This window comes from Lolium rigidum, chromosome 3, assembly GCF_022539505.1.
Source record: "Lolium rigidum isolate FL_2022 chromosome 3, APGP_CSIRO_Lrig_0.1, whole genome shotgun sequence".
Classification (NCBI taxonomy): Eukaryota; Viridiplantae; Streptophyta; class Magnoliopsida; order Poales; family Poaceae; genus Lolium; species Lolium rigidum.
In genome coordinates, this window is record NC_061510.1 from 97,195,885 (window position 1) to 97,220,229 (window position 24,345).

The 24,345-nt window shown below is 42.1% G+C and overlaps 1 protein-coding gene and 1 pseudogene across 1 annotated transcript in view; one reads left to right on the forward strand and one right to left on the reverse strand.

Moving 5' to 3' along the window:
* The window catches only part of LOC124701985 (polyubiquitin 3-like), a 125,443-nt gene extending 107,118 nt beyond the window's left edge, over nucleotides 1-18,325 (forward strand). The window contains exons 10-13 of the mRNA XM_047234083.1: nucleotides 15,902-16,005; nucleotides 16,139-16,334; nucleotides 17,566-17,632; nucleotides 18,000-18,325. Coding sequence (XP_047090039.1) covers nucleotides 15,902-16,005; nucleotides 16,139-16,334; nucleotides 17,566-17,632; nucleotides 18,000-18,032 — 400 coding nt within the window. The 3' untranslated portion in view covers nucleotides 18,033-18,325. The remainder of the gene's footprint in view (nucleotides 1-15,901; nucleotides 16,006-16,138; nucleotides 16,335-17,565; nucleotides 17,633-17,999) is intronic.
* A 1,658-nt stretch (nucleotides 18,326-19,983) lies between these two features.
* Nucleotides 19,984-21,557, reverse strand: LOC124701987 (annotated as a pseudogene).
* Nucleotides 21,558-24,345: the final 2,788 nt, after the last annotated feature.

The following is a 24,345-nucleotide window of genomic DNA, read 5'->3' on the forward strand; positions in this document are numbered from 1 at the left end:
TCAGGTTTTTATTGGCCAACTCTCTTCAAAGATGCAAGGAAGTTTATTTTATCTTGTGATGAATGTCAAAGGGTTGGTAATATCTCCAGGACGCAATGAAATGCCTATGAATTATACTCTTGTTATTGAACCGTTTGATTGTTGGGGATTTGACTTCATGGGACCTTTTCCCTCTTCGAAGGTAACACTCATATACTTGTTGCTGTTGATTATGTTACTAAATGGGTGGAAGCCATACCTACAAAAAGTGCTGATGGTGAGACCTCTTTAAAAATGCTTTTAGATATTATTTTTCCTAGATTTGGAGTACCTAGATATATTATGACTGATGGAGGTTCTCATTTTATTCATGGAGGTTTTAGAAAAACTCTTGCTAGGTATGGTATTAATCATAGAATTGCTTCCACTTATCACCCTCAAACTAGTGGTCAAGTAGAATTATCAAATAGAGAGATTAAATCTATTTTGGGAAAGACCAGTTAACAAATCTAGAAAGAATTGGGCTAGTAAATTGAAAGAAGCACTATGGGCTTATAGAGCTGCTTATAAAAACCCCATGGAAATGTCACCTTATAAAATGGTTTACGGAAAAGCTTGTCATTTACCTTTAGAACTAGAACACAAAGCTTATTGAGGTCTGTTAGATAATTAAATAAAGATCCTAAACTTGCTTAGGTAATAAGAGGTTGCTACAATTAAGTTCTCTAGATGAATGGAGAAGTGAAGCTTATGAAAATGCTAAACTCTTTAAAGAAAAAGTTAAAAAATGGCATGATAGAAGGATCATCAAAAGAGAGTTTAATATTGGGGATAAAGTCCTATTGTATCGGTCTCGTCTCGGACTCTTTGCGGGGAAATTACTCTCGAAATGGGAAGGACCATATGTTGTTGAGGAGGTGTATCGTTCGGGAGCAATTAAAATTAGCTCTCTCCAAGGCAATGCTACGCAAGTGGTGAATGGACAAAGACTCAAGCATTATATCTCGGGTGATTCTTATAATGTTGATGTTGATATTATTCAAGTGGAAACACCGGAGGCTTTCATCAAAGGACAAATTGACGGTCCGCCAGAACTCGACTTTGAATAGGTAACGATGCTTGGTAATGAAAAGTTCGCAATTTACTTTCCGAACAATATTTTTGCTTTGTTTTTGGAAAATATGAAAAATTACGAGATCGAAACGGAGTGGAAAGGACGCACGAGGGCGTGCCACCATAGGCCGGCGCGGCCCGGCACAGGCCGCGCCGCCCTATGAGGGCACCGCCTCGTCGCCCCTTTCCGACTACGGTTCGACACAGTACTTTCCGTTTGTTCGAAAATTTTTATTATATAATCCCCGGACCCCTGGAGGTCCGTATATCGTTTTCTCGACGTGTTTTGTTTCAAGTCTGTTTACGCCGGGATTTGTTTCGGATCTAGAGCCATCATGTCTTCGTCGGGAACTCCGAAGGACAGCTCCTGCAAGGATGTTGGCAACTTGTACATGGAGGAGGCGAGGATGCACCCAAAGGAGTTGATGCTCGTCGAGGGAAAGCTGCAGATCAAAGATGTTCGGGGCCCCAAAGGAGAAGGAAGCTTGGAAGACGGGATGGAGAAGCTAGAACAAGAGGTCTTCAATTACAAGAAGATGGCCGAGCGTGAAGTGGATATCTTTCACAAGATTGTGTACGAACTCATTCTTGAACACGAGAAGGAAAGCTGCAAAGCTATGGGGCGACATCCTCTCACTTCACGACACCACCAACAAACTCCAAGCTCAACTCTATGACGTTCATAATCGGAGCTGTGAGTATGAAAACGAGGTTTAAACACATAAGCCGTGCTTGCTAGTTTCGGGATTCCCGAGACCAAGATGTCATTTGTTGACGGAGAACCTCTATCTTGGAAGTACGAAGACGGGAATTCATCACCACCATCGCCAAAGGAGTAATCCATCATCGGTATTGGCATCCCCTTGGTTTGTTCCAAGCTTGGGGGAGTGCCGCGTTATCACATTATCACTACCTTTTACTTTTTACTATCAAGTAGTGTCATATCATGAGTAGGGAAGCTATCGTATAAGATGGGTTGCAGTGTGGAAGTATCTCTCCTTTAGTTTGTCTATGTACCCCTTGGTGTGAGTTATCGTTATGGAATATTAATGAGAAGTCTTATCATTTACATATTGCACACCTTATTTTAGTTTGCAATTTCTACTATACGATTGATCTTGATTTTAGTATTGGTACCACTTTGGGAGCATTAAGTAAATCTATTTGGTTTTGGCAAACTTAGCAATGGTCAATAGCAACAACACTTTGAGTTTAAGAAGAATAGAGGAAATACATGTAGAAGATATTATTATCTTTCTTATCGGTTCTTAGCTTAGTATTCTAAAGTTAAAACTGTTTGTGCTTACAAGTAAGATGCATGATTGTTTCTATCACATGTATATTTGTTTGTTTCCTTCAACTCCTATGCTTGCTAATTAACCTTGCTAGCCAAAGACCTGTACTGAGAGGGAATACTTCTCGTGCATCCAAACCTGAACCCAAACCTATGCCATTTGTGTCCACCATACCTACCTAATGCATGGTAATTTCATGCCACTCCAAGTAAATACTTCATGTGCTACCTTTAAACAATTCAAAATTTATTACTTCTTATTTGTGTCAATGTTTTATAGCTCATGAGGAAGTATGTGGTGTTTTATCTTTCGGTCTTGTTAGGCAGCCTCCACTAATGGACTAGTGGCTTCATCCACTTATCCTATAATTTTGCAATAAGAGGCGGCAACGGGGTTCCCAGCCCCAATTAATCAACTTTCATTAATAATTCTCTTCACATGTTTTGCCCTGATTCATCAGTAAGCAACTTAATTTTGCAATAGACACTCCTCCATGGTATGAGATTGTTGGAAGGCACCAGAGGATTCGGTTAGCCATGGCTTGTGTAAGCAAAGGTTGGGGGGAGTGTCATCCTTAAATAAACTAAAGTACATGTGTAAACAAAAGAGAAGAGGGATGATCTACCTTGCTAGTAGAGATAACGTCCTTCATGGGAGCCGCTCTTTGGAGGTCTGTTTGGCAAGGCGGTTAGAGTACCTGCTACCAGTCGTTGACAACAACAAACACCTCTCAAAACTTTACTTTTATTCTCTTTATATGATTTCAAACACTGAAAAAGCTCTAGCACATGATTTAATCCCTGCTTCCCTCTGCGAAGGGCCTGTCTTTTACTTTATGTTGAGTCGGTAAACCTATTTCCCTCCATCTCAAGCAAGCATTTGAGTTGTTGTGATCAAACTATTATATTGTGATTTGCTTCATCATGTCTTTACTCTTTCTTGTTTAGTACAAGTTTTACCTGAATGAATATAGCTTTGAAAGTCATCAATGATTAATATGATTGAGTATGCAAGTTTACCATAAGCTTTAATATGAGAGCGCTGCTCAATAGATAAGTATAATATGTTAACTGTTCTTCGACCAAGAACAAAGTTTGCCATCACCAATTATGATTTCTTATGCACCTTTATTTGTGATTACCTTATACTTGTTTCAAGTTGAGTTATATGAGGAAGTTGTTTACTATAATGTCTCGTGTGAATGAATATGATGCTTCTTGTCCGTATTTTGTTTATCGACTCTTCACTCCATAAACATGTGGTCCTGTTTACCGAGTTCAGTTTCGCTTGGGGACAAGCGAAGTCTAAGCTTGGGGGAGTTGATACGTCCAATTTGCATCACTATTTTATATCATAATTTGTTGTTATTCATTGATATATTTCATATTGGGACACAATACTTATGTTATTTCATCTATTTTGCATGTTTCATGATTATTTGGAGATCGCGCACCGGAGCCGAGGATTCTGCTGGAAAAAGCACCGCCGAGGATGCAATATTTCGGAAGATCAAGCTGTGGAAGGAAATTTCACCACAAATCCTATTTTTCCGGATGACGAAGGAAGCCGAAGGGGGAGCCGGCTGGACCCAAGGTGGGCCCACACCATAGGGCGGCGCGGCCCATGGCTCGGCCGCGCCACCATGTGGTGTGGGGCCCCCACAGCCCCTTTCGCCTCCTTTTCTTCGCGAAACCCTTCGTCCCGAAGACCTAAGCCACGAGAGGAATCCTCACGAAGGGTTACGGCCGCCTCGCGGGGCGGAGAACACCCGAGAGAGAAAGAGCTCTCCGGCGGGCAGGAATCCGCCGGGGAAATTCCCTCCCGGAGGGGGAAATCGACGCCATCATCACCGCCATCGAGCTGGACATCATCTCCATCACCATCACCATCATCTTCATCATCATCACCGCCATCTCCACCGCTGCACCTCGTCACCGCTGTAGCAATTTGGGTTTGATCTTGATTGTTTGATAGGGGAAACTCTCCCGGTATCGATTTCTACTTGTTATTGATGCTATTGAGTGAAACCATTGAACCAAGGTTTATGTTCAGATTGTTATTCATCATCATATCACCTCTGATCATGTTCCATATGATGTCTCGTGAGTAGTTCGTTTAGTTCTTGAGGACATGGGTGAAGTCTAAATGTTAGTAGTGAATTATGGTTGAGTAATATTCAATGTTATGATATTTAAGTTGTGGTGTCATTCTTCTAGTGGTGTCGTGTGAACGTCGACTACATGACACTTCACCATTTATGGGCCTAGGGGAATGCATCTTGTACTCGTTTGCCAATTGCGGGGTTGCCGGAGTGACGAAACCTAAACCCCCATTGGTATATCGATGCGGGAGGGATCGCGGGATCTCGCAGTTTAAGGTCTGTGGTTAGATTTATCTTAATTACTTTCTTGTAGTTGCGGATGCTTGCAAGGGGTATAATCACAAGTATGTATTAGTCCTAGGAAGGGCGGTACATTAGCATAGGTTCACCCACACAACACTTATCAGAACAATGAAGATTAATCAGGTCGTATGTAGCGAAAGCACTAGACTAAAATCCCGTGTGTCCTCGAGAACGTTTGGTCATTATAAGTAAACAAACCGGCTTGTCCTTTGTGCTAAAAAGGATTGGGCCACTCGCTGCAATTATTTCTCTCGCACTTTACTTACTTGTACTTATTTCATCTGCTATATCAAAACCCCCGAATACTTGTACGTGAGCATTTACAGTGAATCCTTCATCGAAACTGCATGTCAACACCTTCTGCTCCTCGTTGGGTTCGACACTCTTATTTATCGAAAGTACTACGATACACCCCCGATACTTGTGGGTCATCAGGGGGCGCCGGCCATCTAGGTGGTGCGGCCACCTTGTTGTGTTGGGGTGGCCGGCCCCCTCCCCTTGGCCCCTCATTATATAGGTGGAAGCCCCAAGTGTTGGACTACAAGTCTCCGAATAAGACCCGAACCCAAAACCTTCCATGTGATAGGAAACCTACCCAAGGTGGGAATCCCACTTGGGGTGGGATTCCCCCTTCCATGTGGGGGGTGGCCGGCCCCCTTAGGGGAGTCCACTTGGGACTCCTCCCCTTAGGGTTGGCCGGCCATGGGAGGTGGAGTCCCTCACGGGACTCGTGCCTTCCTTAGTGGTTTCTTCCGGACTTTTCTAGAACCTTCTAGAACCTTCCATAGAACCTTCCGGATCATTTTAAATCTTATAAAATGACTTCCTATATATGAATCTTATTCGCGGACCATTCCGGAACTCCTCGTGATGTCCGGGATCTCATCCGGGACTCCGAACAAATATTCGAACTCCATTCCATATTCAAGTTCTACCATTTCAACATCCAACTTTAAGTGTGTCACCCTACGGTTCGCGAACTATGCGGACATGGTTGAGTACTCACTCCGACCAATAACCAATAGCGGGATACGGGAGATCCATAATGGCTCCCACATATTCAACGATGACTTTAGTGATCGAATGAACCATTCACATACGATACCAATTCCCTTTGTCACACGATATTTTACTTGTCCGAGGTTTGATCATCGGTATCACTCTATACCTTGTTCAACCTCGTCTCCTGACAAGTACTCTTTACTCGTACCGTGGTATGTGGTCTCTTATGAACTTATTCATATGCTTGCAAGATATTAGACAACATTCCACCGAGAGGGCCCAGAGTATATCTATCCGTCATCGGGATGGACAAATCCCACTATTGATCCATATGCCTCAACTCATACTTTCCGGATACTTAATCCCACCTTTATAACCACCCATTTACGCAGTGGCATTTGATGTAATCAAAGTACCTTTCCGGTATAAGTGATTTACATGATCTCATGGTCATAAGGACTAGGTAACTATGTATCGAAAGCTTATAGCAAATAACTTAATGACGTGATCTTATGCTACGCTTAATTGGGTGTGTCCATTACATCATTCATATAATGATATAACCTTGTTATTAATAACATCCAATGTTCATGATTATGAAACTAATCATCTATTAATCAACAAGCTAGTTAAGAGGCATACTAGGGACTCTTTGTTGTTTACATATCACACATGTATCAATGTTTCCCCCGCAAAAAAAATGTATCAATGTTTCGGTTAATACAATTATAGCATGGTATATAAACATTTATCATAAACATAAAGATATATAATAACCACTTTTATTATTGCCTGTTGGGCATATCTCCAACATCTCCATCAATGCTGCTGTCTCCCATGAGGAGGGAGTAGTTCTCCATCGAGGCTAAGGGCTGTACCGGTAGCTATGTGGTTAATCTCTCTCCTATGTACTTCAATACAATGATCTCATGAGCTGCCTTACATGATTGAGATTCATATGAGTTTTGTATCACTATTAGTCTATGTGCTACTCTTGTGATGTTATTAAAGTAGTCTATTCCTCCTTCACGGTGTAATGGTGACAGTGTGTGCATCGTGTAGTACTTGGCGTAGGCTATGATCATAATCTCTTGTAGGTTATGAAGTTAATTATTACTATGATAGTATTGATGTGATTTATTCCCCCTTCGTAGTGTGATGGTGACGAGTGTGCATGCTATGTTAGTACTCGGTTTAAATTGCAAAGATCTATTATGCTCTAAAGGTTACTTAAATATGAATGTCGAATGTTGTGGAGCTTGTTAACTCCGGCATTGAGGTGCTCTTGTAGCCCTACACAACGAATGGTCTTCATTATCAAACAAGAGTATATGTAGCACAAAGGAAGAGAACTTATTTATTTATGTGATCAATGTTGAGAGTGTCCACTAGTGAAAGTATGATCCCTAGGCCTTGTTTCCAAATACTGCAATCATCGCTTGTTTCTTGTTTTCTTTGCATCTTTACTTCCTGCAATATTACTACCATCAACCGCACGCCAGCAAGCACTTTTCAAGCGCTGTTACTACTTGCTCATATTCATTCATACCACTTGTATTTCACTATCTCTTCGCGGAACTAGTGCACCTATACATCCGACAAGTGTATTAGGTGTGTTGGGGACACTAAGAGACTTCTTGTACTTGTGATCGCGGGGTTGCTTGAGAGGGATATCTTTGACCTCTTCCTCCACGAGTTCGATAAACCTTGGGTGATCCATTTAAGGGAAACTTGCTGCTTGTTCTACAAACCTCTGCTCTTGGAGGCCCAACACTGTCTACAAGAATAGAAGCACCCGTAGACATCAAGCACTTTTCAAGGCGTCATTGCCGGGGAGGAAAGGTAAAAGGCACTCATACTCCGGTCCCAGGTAACTAAGTACTTTTCTGTTGCCGTTGTGTGTGTGCTCGAAGCTATTTCCTTTAGATCCTGCAATTGCATCTTTTTTTTTTCTTGTTAAACACTAGTAAGGCATAATGGAAAACATCTGTGAGCTTTTTGTACTATTTCCTGAGTCAAGACATGAATGGTTTAATGCGAAAATTAAAAAACCTATGGAATTTTATTTGCATGCTGGTAGTTATATTAGTATGAATGCTTTGAACACCATTGTTGATAATGATATAGAAAATTCTAAGCTTGGGGAGGTCGGTTTTGATGAAAATGATCTCTTTAGCCCTCCGGGTATTGAGGAGAAAGTTTATGTTGATTATGATATGCCTCCTATTTATGATGATTATAATGATAGTGGTCTTCTGGTGCCGCCTACTATGGAGGATAAATTTAATTATGATTACAATATGCCTCCTATATTTGATGATAGCTACTTTGTTGAATTTGCTCCCACTACAATTAATAAGAATGACTATGCTTATGTTGGGAGTAGTAGTAATTTTATGCATGAGACTCATGATAAGAATGTTTCATTTGATAGTTATATTGTTGAGTTTGCTCATGATGCTACTGGATATTATTATGAAAGGGGAAAATATGGTTGTAGAAATTTTCATGTTACTAAAACACCTCTCTTTTTGCTGAAAATCTTGAAGCTGCACTTGTTTTATCTTTCTATGCTTGTTGCATTATGCTTCATGAATTTGTTTATTTACAAGATTCATTTTCATAGGAAGCATGTTAGGCTTAAATTTGTTTTGAATTTGCTTCTTGATGCTCTCTTTTGCTTCAACTCTTATTTCTTGGGAGTGCATCATTAAAACTGCTGAGCCCATCTTAATGGCTATAAAGAAAGCACTTCATGGGAGTACTTTTTTTTAATATTTGAGTCTTGGAAGTTGTTACTACTGTAGCAACCTCTCCTTATCTTATTTTATTGCATTTGTTGTGCCAAGTAAAGTCTTTGATAGTAAGGTTCATACTAGATTTGGATTACTGCGCAGAAACAGATTTCTTGCTGTCACGAATTTGGGTATGGTTCTCTGTAGGTAACTCAGAAAAATCTGCCAATTTACGTGAGTGATCCCCAGATATATACGCAACTTTCATTCCATTTGAGCATTTTCGTCTGAGCAAGTTTGGTGCCTCTATAAAATTCGTCTTTATGGACTGTTCTGTTTTGACAGATTCTGCCTTTTATTTCGCATTGCCTCTTTTCTTTGTGTTGGATGGATTTATTTATTCCATTACCTTCCAGTAGCTTTGAGCAATGTCCATAAGTGTTAAGAATGATTGTGTCACCTCTGAACATGTGAATTTTTGATTATGCACTAACCCTGTAATGAGTTTGTTTTGAGTTTGGTGTGGAGAAAGTTTTCAAGGATCAAGAGAGGAGGATGATATAATATGATCAAGAAGAGTGAAAGGTCTAAGCTTGGGGATGCCCCCGTGGTTCATCCCTGCATATTTTAAGAAGACTCAAGCATCTAAGCTTGTGGATGCCCAAGGCATCCCCTTCTTCATTGACAACTTATCAGGTCATTTCTCTTGAAACTATATTTTTATTCGGTCACATCTTATGTACTTTACTTGGAGCGTCTGTGTGCTTTTATTTTCGTTTTGCTATTTTCATTCTCTGAATAAATGCTTGTGTGGGAGAGAGACACGCTCCGCTGGTTCATATGAACACTTGTGTTCTTCGCTTTATCTTTTAGTGTTCATGGCGAAGGTTGAAACTGCTTCGTTCATTGTTATATGGTTGGAAACGGAAAATGCCGCATGTGGTAATTTGTATAATGTCTTGAATAATTTGATACTTGGCAATTGTTGTGCTCATATAGATCATGTTTAAGTTCTTGCATCATGTACCTTGTACCCATTAATGAATAACTACATAGAGCTTGTTAAAATTTGGTTTGCATAATGGTTCTCTAGAGTCTAGATATTTTTACGGTTGAGGTGTTTGAACAATAAGGAGACAATGCAAAGTCCTATAATAGTTACAATATGTTCATATGTGATTTTTGTTGCACCTTTTATACTTGAGTTTGCTTCAAACAACCTTGCTAGCCTAGCCTTGTATTGAGAGGAATTCTTCTCGTGCATCCAAAATCCTTGAGCCAAATACTATGCCATTTGTGTCCACCATACCTACCTACCACATGGTATTTCTCCGCCATTCCAAAGTACATTACTTGAGTGCTACCTTTAAAATTCTATTATTTGTATTTGCAATATATAGCTCATGGGACAAATAGCTTAAAAACTATTGTGGTGAAGAATATGTACTTATGTGTCTTATTTCTTAGTAAGTTGCTTGTTGAGCGGTAACCATGTTTTCTGGGGACGCCATCAACTCTTTTACCTTTGTTGAATATCATGTGAGTTTCTATGCATGTTCGTCTTGTACGAAGTAAGGGCGGTTTTCACAATCAAATGGTTTGAGTATGCATACTGTTAGAGAAGAACATTGGGCCGCTAACTAAAGCCATGATTCATGGTGGAAGTTTCGGTGTGGATAGCTAATCCTCAATCTCTTATGAGAATATTAATCTGTTGTTGAATGCTTATGCATTAAAGAGGAGTCCATTATCTCGTTGTCTATGTTGTCCCGGTATGGATGTCTAAGTTGAGAATAATCAAAAGCGAGAAATCCAATGCGAGCTTTCTCCTTAGACCTTTGTACATGCGGCATAGAGGTACCCCTTTGTGACACTTGGTTGAAACATATGCTATGCAATGATAATCCGTGTTAACCCGAGCTAATTAGGACAAGGTGCGAGCACTATTAGTATACTATGCATGAGGCTTGCAACTTATAAGATGTCTTATACATAACTCATATGCTTTATTACTACCGTTGACAAAATTGTTTCTTGTTTTCAAAATGAAAAGCTCTAGCACAAATATAGTAATCAATGCTTCCCTCTGCGAAGGGCCTTTCTTCTACTCTATTGTTGAGTCAGTTTGCCTATTCTTTCTATCCCAGAAGCAAACACTTGTATCAACTGCGTGCATTGATTCTTACATGTTTACTTATTGCACTTGTTATATTACTTTGTGTTGACAATTATCCATGAGATAAATATGTTGAAGTTGAAAGCAACCGCTGAAACTTATATCTTCCTTTGTGTTGCTTTAATACCCTCTACTTTGAATCTATTGCTTTATGAGTAACTCTTATGCAAGTCTTATTGATGCTTGTCTTGAAAGTACTATTCATGAAAATTCTTTGCTATATGATTCAATTGTTTAGTCATTATCTTTACCATTGCTTTGAATCGCTGCATTCATTACATATGCTTTACAATAGTATTGATCAAGATTATGATAGCATGTCACTTCAGAAATTATCCTTGTTATCGTTTACCTACTCGAGGGCGAGTAGGAACTAAGCTTGGGGATGCTTGATACGTCTCAAACGTATCTATAATTTCTTATGTTCCATGCTACTTTTATGATGATACTCACATGTTTTATACACATTATATGTCATATTTATGCGTTTTCCGGAACTAACCTATTGACGAGATGCCGAAGGGCCGGTTGTCGTTTTCTGCGGTTTTTGGTTTCGAAATCCTAGTAAGGAAATATTCTCGGAATCGGACGAAATCAACGCCCGAGCATCCTATTTTTCCACGAAGCTTCCGGAACACCCGAGAGCCACCGGAGGGGAGCCACGGTGGGCCCGGATGATAGGGCGGCGCGGCCGGGGCTCGGGCCGCGCCCCTATTGTGTCATCGCCTCGTCGGCCCTCCGACTCCGCCTCTTCGCCTATTTAAAGGTCCCCGACCTAAAACCTCGAGACGGAAAAGCCACGGTACGAGAAACCTTCCGGAGCCGCCGCCATCGCGATGCCAAGATCCGGGGGACGGGAGTCTGCGTTACGGCACGCCGCCGCGACGGGAAGTGCCCCGGAAGGCTCCTCCATCGACACCACCGCCATCTCCATCAACGCTGCTGTCTCCCATGAGGAGGGAGTAGTTCTCCATCGAGGCTAAGGGCTGTACCGGTAGCTATGTGGTTAATCTCTCTCCTATGTACTTCAATACAATGATCTCATGAGCTGCCTTACATGATTGAGATTCATATGAGTTTTGTATCACTATTAGTCTATGTGCTACTCTTGTGATGTTATTAAAGTAGTCTATTCCTCCTTCACGGTGTAATGGTGACGAGTGTGTGCATCGTGTAGTACTTGGCGTAGGCTATGATCATAATCTCTTGTAGGTTATGGAGTTAATTATTACTATGATAGTATTGATGTGATTTATTCCCCCTTCGTAGTGTGACGGTGACGAGTGTGCATGCTATGTTAGTACTCGGTTTAAATTGCAAAGATCTATTATGCTCTAAAGGTTACTTAAATATGAATGTCGAATGTTGTGGAGCTTGTTAACTCCGGCATTGAGGTGCTCTTGTAGCCCTACACAACGAATGGTCTTCATTATCAAACAAGAGTATATGTAGCACAAAGGAAGAGAACTTATTTATTTATGTGATCAATGTTGAGAGTGTCCACTAGTGAAAGTATGATCCCTAGGCCTTGTTTCCAAATACGCAATCATCGCTTGTTTCTTGTTTTACTGCATCTTTACTTCCTGCAATATTACTACCATCAATCGCACGCCAGCAAGCACTTTTCTAGGCGCCGTTACTACTGCTCATATTCATTCATACCACTTGTATTTCACTATCTCTTCGCCGAACTAGTGCACCTATACATCTGACAAGTGTATTAGGTGTGTTGGGGACACAAGAGACTTCTTCACCAACAACCTTCACGTGGCCTTCATCTCCTACTGGTTCGATAACCTTGGTTTCTTACTGAGGAAAAACTTGCTGCTGTACGCATCACACCTTCCTCTTGGGGTTCCCAACGGACGTGTGCTTTACCGTAACAAGCAGGTAACATCGACGCATGCGAAGTTAGGTGGCAGGAGTTGGCGGTGGCTGGTTTAGGTCGAACGTGGCATGTGCTAGCGGCCAACGGGAGGCCTTGTGATGGCCGCTGCCTCTGCATGATGTGGCTGGTCCCGGCCCACCCATCACTTCTTGTCGGTAGGTTGTCAGACCATGGGGCGGTAGATCAAGCATCAACCTTGTCATGGTTGCCGGTGGTCGATGCAACCTAGGTAGACAATCTGGTCTACATCAAGGTGGGCAGGCTGGATTGTTGGTACTCTGGCTGGAGTCATTGACGACAATGCCCATGGGCATCATAACCTTGCTGAAGGCGTCGGCGACGCCGTTCACGTTCCTCACTTCCCAAATCACTATGGGGAACCCTAGACCTATCGAGTTGGACATTGGAGGCGCGTTAGGCTTGGCTTGTGGGACCAACGGCAGATGGTGGTTTTCGAAGAAGTGGTGCGTCGTGCCATCTATCGTGTCCATAACATCGGGTCTCGGCTGCATGGCGCAACGGGGTCTCGACGGCAAACGTGTGATGATGGATGCGTGCAAGGAGGTGTCGTTGACTGACATCGACGGAAAGCATGACAAGTTATATGTGTAGATCTTTACCCTAGAGATGGGTTCGCGAAAGAGGACATCACTGACTTCTGTAGCATGCCTACGGTGCATGTTGAGGATCTTCATAGGTGTAGCGAACCTTACCGCTTAGAAGATGGTTTTGCAATAATTCTAAACCTACGGGATAATTTCTTACGGGGTGAACCGCAATTTCTCAGGTTCCGTGATTTCAGGGTCGTGAGCCCTCAACTTTTCGCCACCTAATCCCATAGCTGTGATTTCATAAGTGAAGCCCGTAGATGTAGCATTGTTGTGGTTTTGGGTTGTTCGATGTGTTATCTTGTAATATTTTTGTGAAGACAAGTTGTGTGCAACATTTTTATGCAGATTCGGTTACAAAAACCTCCGTTGGCCAGAATTTCGGACTGATTCTGAACCGTCAAAAAAACTGCCTAAGAGCATCTCCAGTCGCGTCCCCCAAAGCGTCCCCCAAAGGGATTTGGGGCGCGCCGGACAAAAAATGCGTTCCACCCGCGTCCCCCAAAGCCCATTTTTGTCCGGCGCGGCCCGATACGGTGTACGGCGCCCCGAGTCCGTCCCCGTCCCACAGGGGATGCACCGGGGACGCCGGACACAACGAAAAGCGAGGCGAACCGACGCGGGGCCGACTAGTCAGCGGCTCAGTGAAAAATCGTCCAAATCCCGCCCCTCCCGCCATATCGCGCCTATCCCGCCGCGCATTTCTGGCCTCCCAACACATATCCCGCCGCCGATTCATTTCTCCTATCCCGCCGATTTGTTTCTCCCTCCCGCCGTCCACCCGCCGCCGCTACCCTCTCCCGTCGCCCACCTGCCGCCGCTACCTTCTCCCCATTCCATGGCGCCGCCGATAGCCCCCAAAAAGATGGCCAAGAAGCCGCCGGGCAATGCGGCGAAAGGGGCGAAAGATTCTGTTTGTGAGGCTAGAATCTCAAAGCGAATCTAACGTTGGAGAGTGGGTGCTCACGTACCCATGTGATCACCGAGATTCATCTGAAATACTAATATAGATGCCAAACCATAACCCTGTAAGTACCAACAAAGGTTCTCCATTAATTTTAGCTTGAGTCGCAATTACACGGCAACATGCACACGCGTAACTATTAAAGTAATCAACCAACATCGGCCGGAGTATCAACACCAATATTTCAATTAACTGTAACCAAACTTTCTTGTCGACCTTGTTGGGGAGACGATTATAGGAACCACCATTGTTGAACAAGTACCATCTGAGACAAAAAAAATGTAAGTACCATATCCTTTTTAATAAACTTCATAGAAATTTCCAAAGTCGGTCTGGCGAAGCAAGATCTGAAAGACCGTACCTATAGAGGTAAATCCCCTTTTTTGCACATACCTGTAGAGGTAGATCTGAAAGATCGTACACATGCCATTTTGCCTCGTCCTTGAGTTGGAGGAGTTTGAGGATGGGCATACCTTGGACGACTACAAGATCCATCAAGAGGGCTCGCTTTACCTCGTGCTCTTAGGCACCGGTTGCATCGAGGCAAGTCTTCGAGAACTTGTGAAGATGTGCAATATGGTGAAGAAGGTCGGGCTTAAGTAACTCATGAATTAATCGCTTGCATGAGTGATCCTAAATTCTGACATGTATTTAGAAGTCAGAACTAGTACTCCCTCCATCTCAGTTTACTAATCTTCCATGTATCTCTAGGTCGACAATTTGACCTATATAATTTAAATTATATAATGTAAAAATTATATCATTAGAAAATAGAACATTTGAACTTTCTAATGATACAATTTTTATAACATATAATTAATGCTAACTTGATCAAATTTATAACCTAGGGATACATGCGCGCCTAATAAACTGTGAGAGAGGGAGTACACTGGTTCCGAAATATCTTTTTTAGAAAGCTTCTAAAAAGACTTATATTTTGGATAATATTAGATAAAGTAATTTTAACTTTGTAGTGTGTACAAGTAATGTACCCTGACTAAGTTTTACTAGCCCATTCGAGGTTATTATAGCAATGCACGTACGGAACTAAGTTTTACTTTGCGTAATGTCCAGCTAGGAGTAATAAGCTGGTGCTCCTCTTTCCTGATTGTAATAAGCTACAATAGTGTTTTCTTCTGCGTGTTGCAAGCTGAATTTTGATTTGATGCTTAAGAATGTTTTTATGGAAAGAACACTAATCTATGCGGCAAGTCTTTTTTTTAGAAAGAGAAATAACAATGTTTGATTTGGGCAGATGCTCGAACGGCGCGGAAACGACAGAAAAATTGCCGGCATTTGCTTCATCCGCACAATACCGTCCGATCTACAAGCAGACCCATCATAGCCGTCCGATTGTTCCATTTCTAGAACCTTCTCCACTTCTCGCTACATGGGCTGTGCTGGGCCGGGCCGGAGAAAACTATCGCCGTTTATTGACGGCGGCAAGTGATTACCGTCCCGGTACAATGGCGCAATTAACGCTAGTAAAGCTCTCACAGGCGGAGCGAATTCGTGATTCCCGCGCCACCATTAGAGCTCCGGACTCAAACTCCGGCAGGTAGGGTTCGGCGCCTACCAGGCGGGGTGGGCGCGGCCGCCGGCTATATAAACACCAAACCCTCCCCGCCGCCTCCTTCAGACTACCCATCACCATCTCCTCCCTCCACTACACACTTCCTGAGAAGAGAGCTCGGGAAGGCGAGGAACCAGGGGAGCGGAGGACCGGACGGACGACGAGATGCAGATCTTCGTGAAGACGCTGACGGGGAAGACCATCACCCTCGAGGTCGAGAGCAGCGACACCATCGACAACGTCAAGGCCAAGATCCAGGACAAGGAAGGTACTCTCGTCGCGCCGCCTCCCATTCCTGATCCATGCCTTGCCGTCCCTCGTGCAGCAAGATCGATCGAATCCACCATCTTCGCTTTGTTTTTGATCTGCTTTGCGGTGTGCTCTGTTTCAATTGATCGCAGGCATCCCGCCGGACCAGCAGCGCCTCATCTTTGCGGGGAAGCAGCTCGATGACGGCCGCACCCTGGCCGACTACAGCATCCAGAAGGAGTCCACGCTCCACCTCGTGCTTCGTCTCCGCGGGGGGCACTGCATGATCGAGCCCAACCTCAAGGCCCTCGCCCAAAAGTACAACCAGGCCAAGCTGGTCTGCCGCAAGTAATAATGAATCAACCCCTGCACCCTTCTCAAATTAGCTGGCTTTTGTTGTTCATATGCCTGATCCTGATGTGCGTAGTCTAAACTGCCTCATTTGATAAAATAAATGCTGCTTTGTTTGATGTGATTATGCACGTTGAATTGGTAATGCATCCTTCTCAAAGTAGCTGCCTTTTGTTGTTCATATACCTTGATACTGATGTGCATAGTCTGAACTGTCTCACTCAATAAAGAACGATGTTTTACTGTCTCATTCGATAAAAAAGATGCCGTTTTTTTTGTGGGATGTGGTTATACAATACAAATCTGATCTGCCGCAAGTAATGCATATACCCCTGCACTATTCTCAAATTCGCTAGCTTTTGTTTATATACCTGATACTGATGTGCATAGTCAAACTGTCTCATTCAATAAAAAAAATGCTGCTTTGTTTGATGTGATTATGCACGTTGCACTGGTATAATTTCCATGTGTGCAACTTGTTTGGTCCTTGTGCTTTATATCTGAATATATGTTTATGGTAGAGTCAGTGACCAAGTAATTGTAGTCTGAAACTGTCTCATTCGATGAAAAATGCTGCTTTGTGGGATGTGCTTGTATAAGGGTGTGCAACTCATGTGGGCATTTGTGCTTTATATCTGAATATGTCTATGGTAAAGTCAGTAGCCAAGTAATTTTAGTATCTGGGAGGCATTACTTAGTTATGTGACTCGTAGTATTATGATGATGATATGATATGCCCTTGCATACTGACGATGGTTGATCGGAAATAATAAATCTTTGCTGCCATCTACCTTGATTGATTTGGTTCAGCAGTCATTTCTCACAAGTAGATGGCACCAAAGATTTATTTTTACCTCTTTGCACTGCTTATTGCCCATTTGCTCGTGTTCCAGTATGTCGCCTTCTTCTCATGCTAGGCGTGTGCCTTTTCTGGAAATTGGCTTGTGAAAATATGAGTTAATTATGCCTTTCTTTTGTGAAGTCACCGTACCTGATAAAACCACACTTGCTCTCTGAACTCCTAATGTGAAGAACACTCTTGCTTGCAAGAAATGTGCTGATTCTTCTGTGAACTGATGTAAATATATATACAGTACTGCTACTTGATAGCCGAAGTATGTAATTGATCATGCATGCTCTTCGCTCTTCTCTTTGCTTACACAATAAGTTGTTCAGTGTAATTCATGATTCTGATGTAGCTAACCTTTTTCACCTTTTTATACCATAGGTGCTATTCACGCCTGCCACCCAGGGCCACCAACTGCCGCAAGAAGAAGTGTGGCAACAGCAACCAGGTGAGCCTCGTTTTCTTATCATCAAATAAATTGTAAAATCACAAGTGTTTAACTATTCACATGTAGGCTAACATTCATGTTCTTCTCCTTCGTGACGTTAATACAATATTATTTTCATGCTGGTCTCATAGTTGGTTTCGCTGCACTCTAGTAACACCCAGCATTTTAGTCCTTAAAGGGCTTCTCGATTCGACAATTGAATTTGTATTATTCCTGCTTACGATTGGCTTGTGTGCTACATGGCTCTGTTAAACCATCTTCTCATATATTTCTGATATTTGGGGCGATAGAAGAAATTTTGTTTCTGCATTGAATCTTTTGTCCATGCTTTTCATCTAATGAATTTTCTCTAACCTATTCTTGTCAGCTGCGGGCAAAGAAGAAGTGCAGGTACTGCTGAAGATCAAGATCCGCGCATCAGTTGAATCAGTTATCTACTTGTCTCAGCTTATCAAAACTGTCAGGATTTTGTAGGCAGATGAATCAGTTGTCTACTTGTCTCAGCTTATCACAACTGTCCGAGTTTTTAAGTATCTTAGTGTAGTATTCTGCTGGAAGTTGAGCAGTGTCTCTTTTGAACACTTGGTTATGGTTCAATGCATGCTGAGGACATGATTATAATATGGTAGCTTAACTCTTTTGGCTGGAGTGAGCACTTGTCTAATTTCTATTTATGCTGTTCTCTTTTGAAATATTTGGCTGGAGGTGAATCTTTAGTGATCTTGGTCATGTGTCCTGTGTGGTGCCTGATATTGCTGGATCCCTGTTAGCCAGTTGCTTGAATGATTTAAGGGTTCTTTGATGATCCTTATTTTTTTTGAGGGAAGAAGTTAGGAAAACAAAATTCACTGTACAGTTCCTGCTAGCTTCACGGAACAATCTGTGGTTGACTTTATCTTGATGGCATCCTGAAGAAATGCAAATTGATATGGTGGAACATCTAGTAGTTGATTGTTTTCTTAGTTTGCTCTTTTTTTTTCTATTTTGTCCCATTTGGATGCTAGATGTTCAGCCATGACTGCGACACCATTCAGAAATGCCAAGTCGATTTCTTTTCCCTTCTGGCTGCAATGATTTTTTTTCTGTCTAATGATAATGATGAACACATATTTGATGTATGGCTTCTGCTGCATGGACATTCCAGATTCAAGTGCTAGGACATAGGAAGGCACTTGTCTCTTAACCAGAGTCGTTGCTGGCTTTATCCCAAGGTTCTATTAGGTTCTCCAAATTATCCTTGTATCCTGTTAATTCTGATCCCTACCAGGTCAGACTGTCATGGCACTCTTTCAGTGCCTTCACAGCAGCAGTTCATCTGGTTTAACACGCTCAACAGGGTGCTTTCAACATTGTTGCCAAAGAAGGCCGACGCGTTGGAGGTGCGCAATTTCAAGCTGATTAGTTTCATCCATAGCATCTCCAAACGGCTGCCAAAGTCTTGTCCATACGGCTCGCTCAAGTGGTTCCCAGCAATGCTTGCGAGTTCATGAGCCTTCATCAAGGTACCGCAATTTTATGATTGTTCAAATGATGGCAATGGCAAAGTGCCTGCACATGTGCTGCTTCTTAGGTTGGACGTGACCCGTGCTTTTGATATAGTGTTACGGGCCTTTCTCCTCCAGCTTCTTAGTTCACCTTGGCCTTCGAGCGCGATGGCACAGGCTGCTCTGCACCCTGTTCTCCACATTACGTTTGCGCTTGTAAATGCAGTACACGCAAGTGACATGATCTACCCCAAAGGTTTGGGACAGCCCCTGTCCCCCCATGTTCTTCATAATCGTAATTGAGATCTTGAACAACTTCCCGGATACACTCTGAAATTACAGAAAAAGAATGCCAGGCTAGATGCTCACAGCTACGAGCTAAAAACGTGCGCTGCAACATTCACCGACCAAAGTTTTTAAAAGAACATGAGCTAGACCCAATCGCTGACGCTTTGATGTCACACACCATGGCACCAACCACAGAACGACCTTGTACTCAATAACTTCAGAAGCAAAGCTTGAAGACGCAGTTCCGATCACAAATCAGTAATCCCAAACCAATCAGGTGCTTAGCAGGGAAATAGGTTGCACCAAATTCACACATACCTTGCATGCAGGTGGTGGAATCCAATGACAAACCAAATCACACCTAGCAGGAGAACCGGTTTTGTAGAAACACATTGCAAGAATACTGGCACACTATTAAACTTAGTCTACAGAGCTCTCTTGTTTGTGACCAAGAACAGTCAATATAAGTCAATCTAGAATATGCTTTTCAAGACTAGACCAGACGTTTAGGTTTGGATAAATCGCAGACAAAAGTTAACCCACAGAAAAAACCATCTACTACCACAACAGCAGGATTCCAGCACCTCAGCAAACAAAGCGATTAAAATTTCTCTTCTCGATTCCAAGTCTTTCAGCCACGGATATTATTTCCACAAAGTGAAACTACGAAGATTTAACCTCAAACTGGTTTGGGTTTTGAGACAAGAGGTCCACAAATCAGAAACTGCATGCGCATATGTAGGAGCAGGTACATTGCAAAAAAAAAAACTACGGAGTCCGTCCACTGGAGCTACCAGCGCGCATCCCTGCCCTCAGTGGTGAGCAGCTGCCTCCTCCTTGTGGGGTTTGGTCGCCTGGAGAGCAAGCAAATGCGAAGCGACAGTAAGAAATTGGATGGATCACAAAAGAAACTACAAAGGAGGTAACTCAATTTAAATACCAATAAGGTGTAATCAGTCATACATGTTACGATAGAGTATAAACAAGCAGACCATGAAAAGTAATTGGATGCTCAAATAGATCAGAAGCACGATGTTTTACTATAACCCCGACCATTCCATCATGAAAGATTACAGAAGGATATCGAATTCAAGAACTTTACAAAGTAATGAAAGTGTTTCACAGAGACAATCGCCATACAAGTGGGTTAGTTAGCTAGTTAGTTACAAACAAACCCAAGTATTCCATGCCCTAGGTAATGTACTAGGGGTCTATCATCTAACATCACAACAAGGTTTACTGAAAACTAGAATTCAGCAGCGTATGATCTCATCATATACGTTACATAAATAACAGATCATCTCAGAAATCAAATATAGAGAACTAGTTTGGATTCCTAGTTTCAAGCAGTGTACGGAAGAAATTGTTTCACACCAGGTGGTTTCAATCAATCTTCACATGTTCTTCACTAGAGCATAGAATTTAATTCAATCTTCATATGTTCTTGACTATAGCATAGAATTTAATTCAATCTTCACATGTCCTGGAATCACAAGAACGATTCCAGGATAATAAGACAACTAGTCGGCATAAACACAAGTAACACCACATGTCCTAGCTAAATACAAACCTACAGGTCCTGACGTGCATCGCCAACAAACTAAGACTGAATCACGCTTTAGACATAACAACATAAGAAATCACCACAACGACACCAGATTAAGTATTACACCACAAAAGCACAACCAGAGTGTACTAACTTGGTCATGCTAACTAATCATATCCAGAAAAAAAAAACGAACTAAGAAAGCCAATCTAGTTACAGGCAAACGAGCAACAACCATCCAAACCAATGGGAAATAAATAAGCCACCCACAATCTCAATCGTGTCCCTGAACGAAACCCTTGGGCCCGTTACCTTGAGGATGCCGAGCTTGACGGAGCCGTAGACGACGCCGACGCCGAGAGCCGACACCCTAGCCACCTGCAACACCGCGGAAAAGGCGAGAGGGTCAGATCCGATCTACGGAGGTCCTGCGCGGAGCGAACCGGGAGGAGAGGGGGATGCGTTGGGGCTTACGAGGGCGAGGGTGCTGACGCCGGAGTAGGGTCCTGGGACGAACGGCATGGCGGCGGAATCCGGGAGGAGGAGGAGGAGGAGGAGGGGTTCGTGGGGGCTCTGGCCGTCTGGGGGAGGAGACTCGAATCGATGAAGAGGAGAGCGATCGGGTGGGCCAGGCCGACAATTTATAATGGTGCGACTTATCTCCTCTGTAATACGGAGTACACCGTATTAGTTTACAACTTGATTATATTTCACCATATTAGAGTAGTTGCCACCATCTTTCTTTCCAGTTCATTTTTTGCAAGATGCTTTTCTTCTCTCTCTATAAATAGGAAAATTTTGCTATTTTGGTGTTTGCTGATACATACTGTTCGATTGTGCCATGTTTTGCTAAATGTGGCATAAAATTATAGTGATACGTGGCCAAGATGCAATCGATTGTATGTTTCGGCAAACGCTAGAAGATAACAAATAGCGAACTTTCTCTTATATATGCATGTATCCTAAAATATGTTTTGTAGCACAATATTTTCTTTTTGGGATGGGAAACCTGCTATGGATGTATCAAGCGGAATCATGCTAAATTTCGGCTTCCAGTTTATTTTTGTATTTTTAGTTTGAATTTTTGTGTAAAAAATAAAATAGAAATATCAAAATGAACTGTAGCGGGCTATTAAGACCATGCTTGCATTGCACCCCTACCTACTGGGGGAAATAAGCCGCTCTCGATTCACGAAGGGCTCGAGAGCTACGTATATGTCATAGCAGGTTCCTCACATGTTTCATATCTATCGAAGTAAAAAATATCACCAATTTTCTATGGAAAATAAAATTCACCATGACAAATGATAGGCAAATTTCACAAAGAACAAATTCAAATGACTATCTATGTAGTACCCATCTTCAAAAAATACAAAATAACAAAAAATCTATAATTATCTTACACAGTTACTTTCTGTTCGACAGTCAACACAACATATACATCACCAATTAATGTTTAGAAACAATGAAAATACTTTTGTACTTATACGCTTAGAAACAAGTGAGTGAGAAAGGTGGTTGTTTCACAAACACGACCAGACTGGTAGGTGCTATTCCAGCCTGCCGCTCAGGGCTACAAATTGCCTCAAGAAGTGTGGCCACAGCAACCAGGTCTTCTCTTCTCTTATCATCAAATAAAGTGGAAGCGCTTTATTATACACATGTAGGCTACCAAGATCCATGTTCTTCTCCTCTGTGAAGTACCGAAGTTGACGAAATACTAGTATGATTTATGATTCTTGTTTCATAGTTAGTTTCACCACGCTCTACTAGTAACATCTACCATGTTAGCCCTTAATGGGCTTCTCGATCGGATAATTGGTTTTTATGTTTTGCCTGCTTTAGATTGGCCAGTGTGCAATATGTGACCTGTTAAACCATTTTCTCATGTATGACCGGGACATATTTCTGATATATGGAAGAGTTTTTGCAATCTTACTTTAGATCTAATGCATTTTCTCTAACAAACCCCTGCCAGCTGTGGGTAAAGTCGATGAGGTGTTGGTTCTGCTGAAGAGGTACGTTGTCCAGTTGTCTACTTGTCTCAGCTTATTAAAACTGTCAGTATTTTTAAGCATCTTAATGTAATATTGTGCTGCAAATGAGGACTGTCTCTTTTGAACACTTCGTTAGACTGCTCATAGTGGGAGTAACATAGCTAGTAACATCACACACCTCAAGGCATTTTGATGACATGGCATGCTAATAAATGAAGAAAGAGAGTGAGGTGGTAACTAGCTATGTTACTCCCTCCATCCCGGTTTATTGGGCCTCTAAGTGTTTGCACCGCGACCAAGGTGTGCAACGATTGGCCGACCGAATTTTTCGTAAAAGTGGGTTGAGCCAATTGAAAAGAAATCTAGTCACGCTATGTGTTCCTTAATATAGCCGATTAAATAGGGAGGCAAACCAGCTGCCAATTGCAAGCGTCCATCAGGCATCACTATTTGCATGCGTCTGTTCGGGAATTGAGTTGCCCAATCACTTAATCGTGCATGCAGCAGAGGAACCGGCCCATTACTACCTCCGTTTCAAGGAATAAGGCGCACACGTATTTCAAGACGAACTTTGACCATAAAAGTTGAGCAACAAAATTTTGATTATATTATATGTATATAGTGTTGTTGGATTCGTATTGAAACGCACTTTTTAATGATGCTAATTTCATACAAACAATCTTTATCTATTTAAAGTAATTCTTGGTCAAACAAAAAGCTCGTAAAACGAAGGCGCCTTATTCCTTGAAACGGAGGTAGTAATTCTCAATGGCACCTAATAATGGCTGATCAAGCCTTAATTCAGCGCTAATTTGGGACAAATAGATTTTGAAGGTAAGCCCTGTATACCGGGACGGAGGGAGTACCATAACATCACACACCTCAAGGCAAGATGAGTCTATAACATAATAAATGATACAATGCATGACACCACATATAAGTTACTACCCACTATGAAGGTAGTAACCTAGACTAGTAACATGTCATATGTTACTAGTCTAAGTTACTCCCCACTATGACCAGCCTTATGGTTCAGTGCATGCCTCGGGACTTGTGATTGTAATATGGTAGCTTAACTATTTTGGCTGGAGTGAGCACTTGTCTGTTTTCTATCTATGTTGTTCTCTCTTGAAATATTTTGTTGGAGTTGAATCTTGAGTGATCTTGGTCACGTGTCACTAGTCTGTTGACGATTGCTCGATTGATTTCTGGGTACTTTGATGTTGTTCTGATTTTGGCCCTTCTTTTATTGTTTTGGGCTGTAAGCAAGTTTCTGCTCAGTAGAGTTACAAATGATGAGTTGGTCTTGTGTCAGCATCAGGTTTATACTTATTTTTTGTGAGCTGGAACACAACGATTCCAATTAACAGACAAGTATCTTCCTAGCTGTTCCCTCGT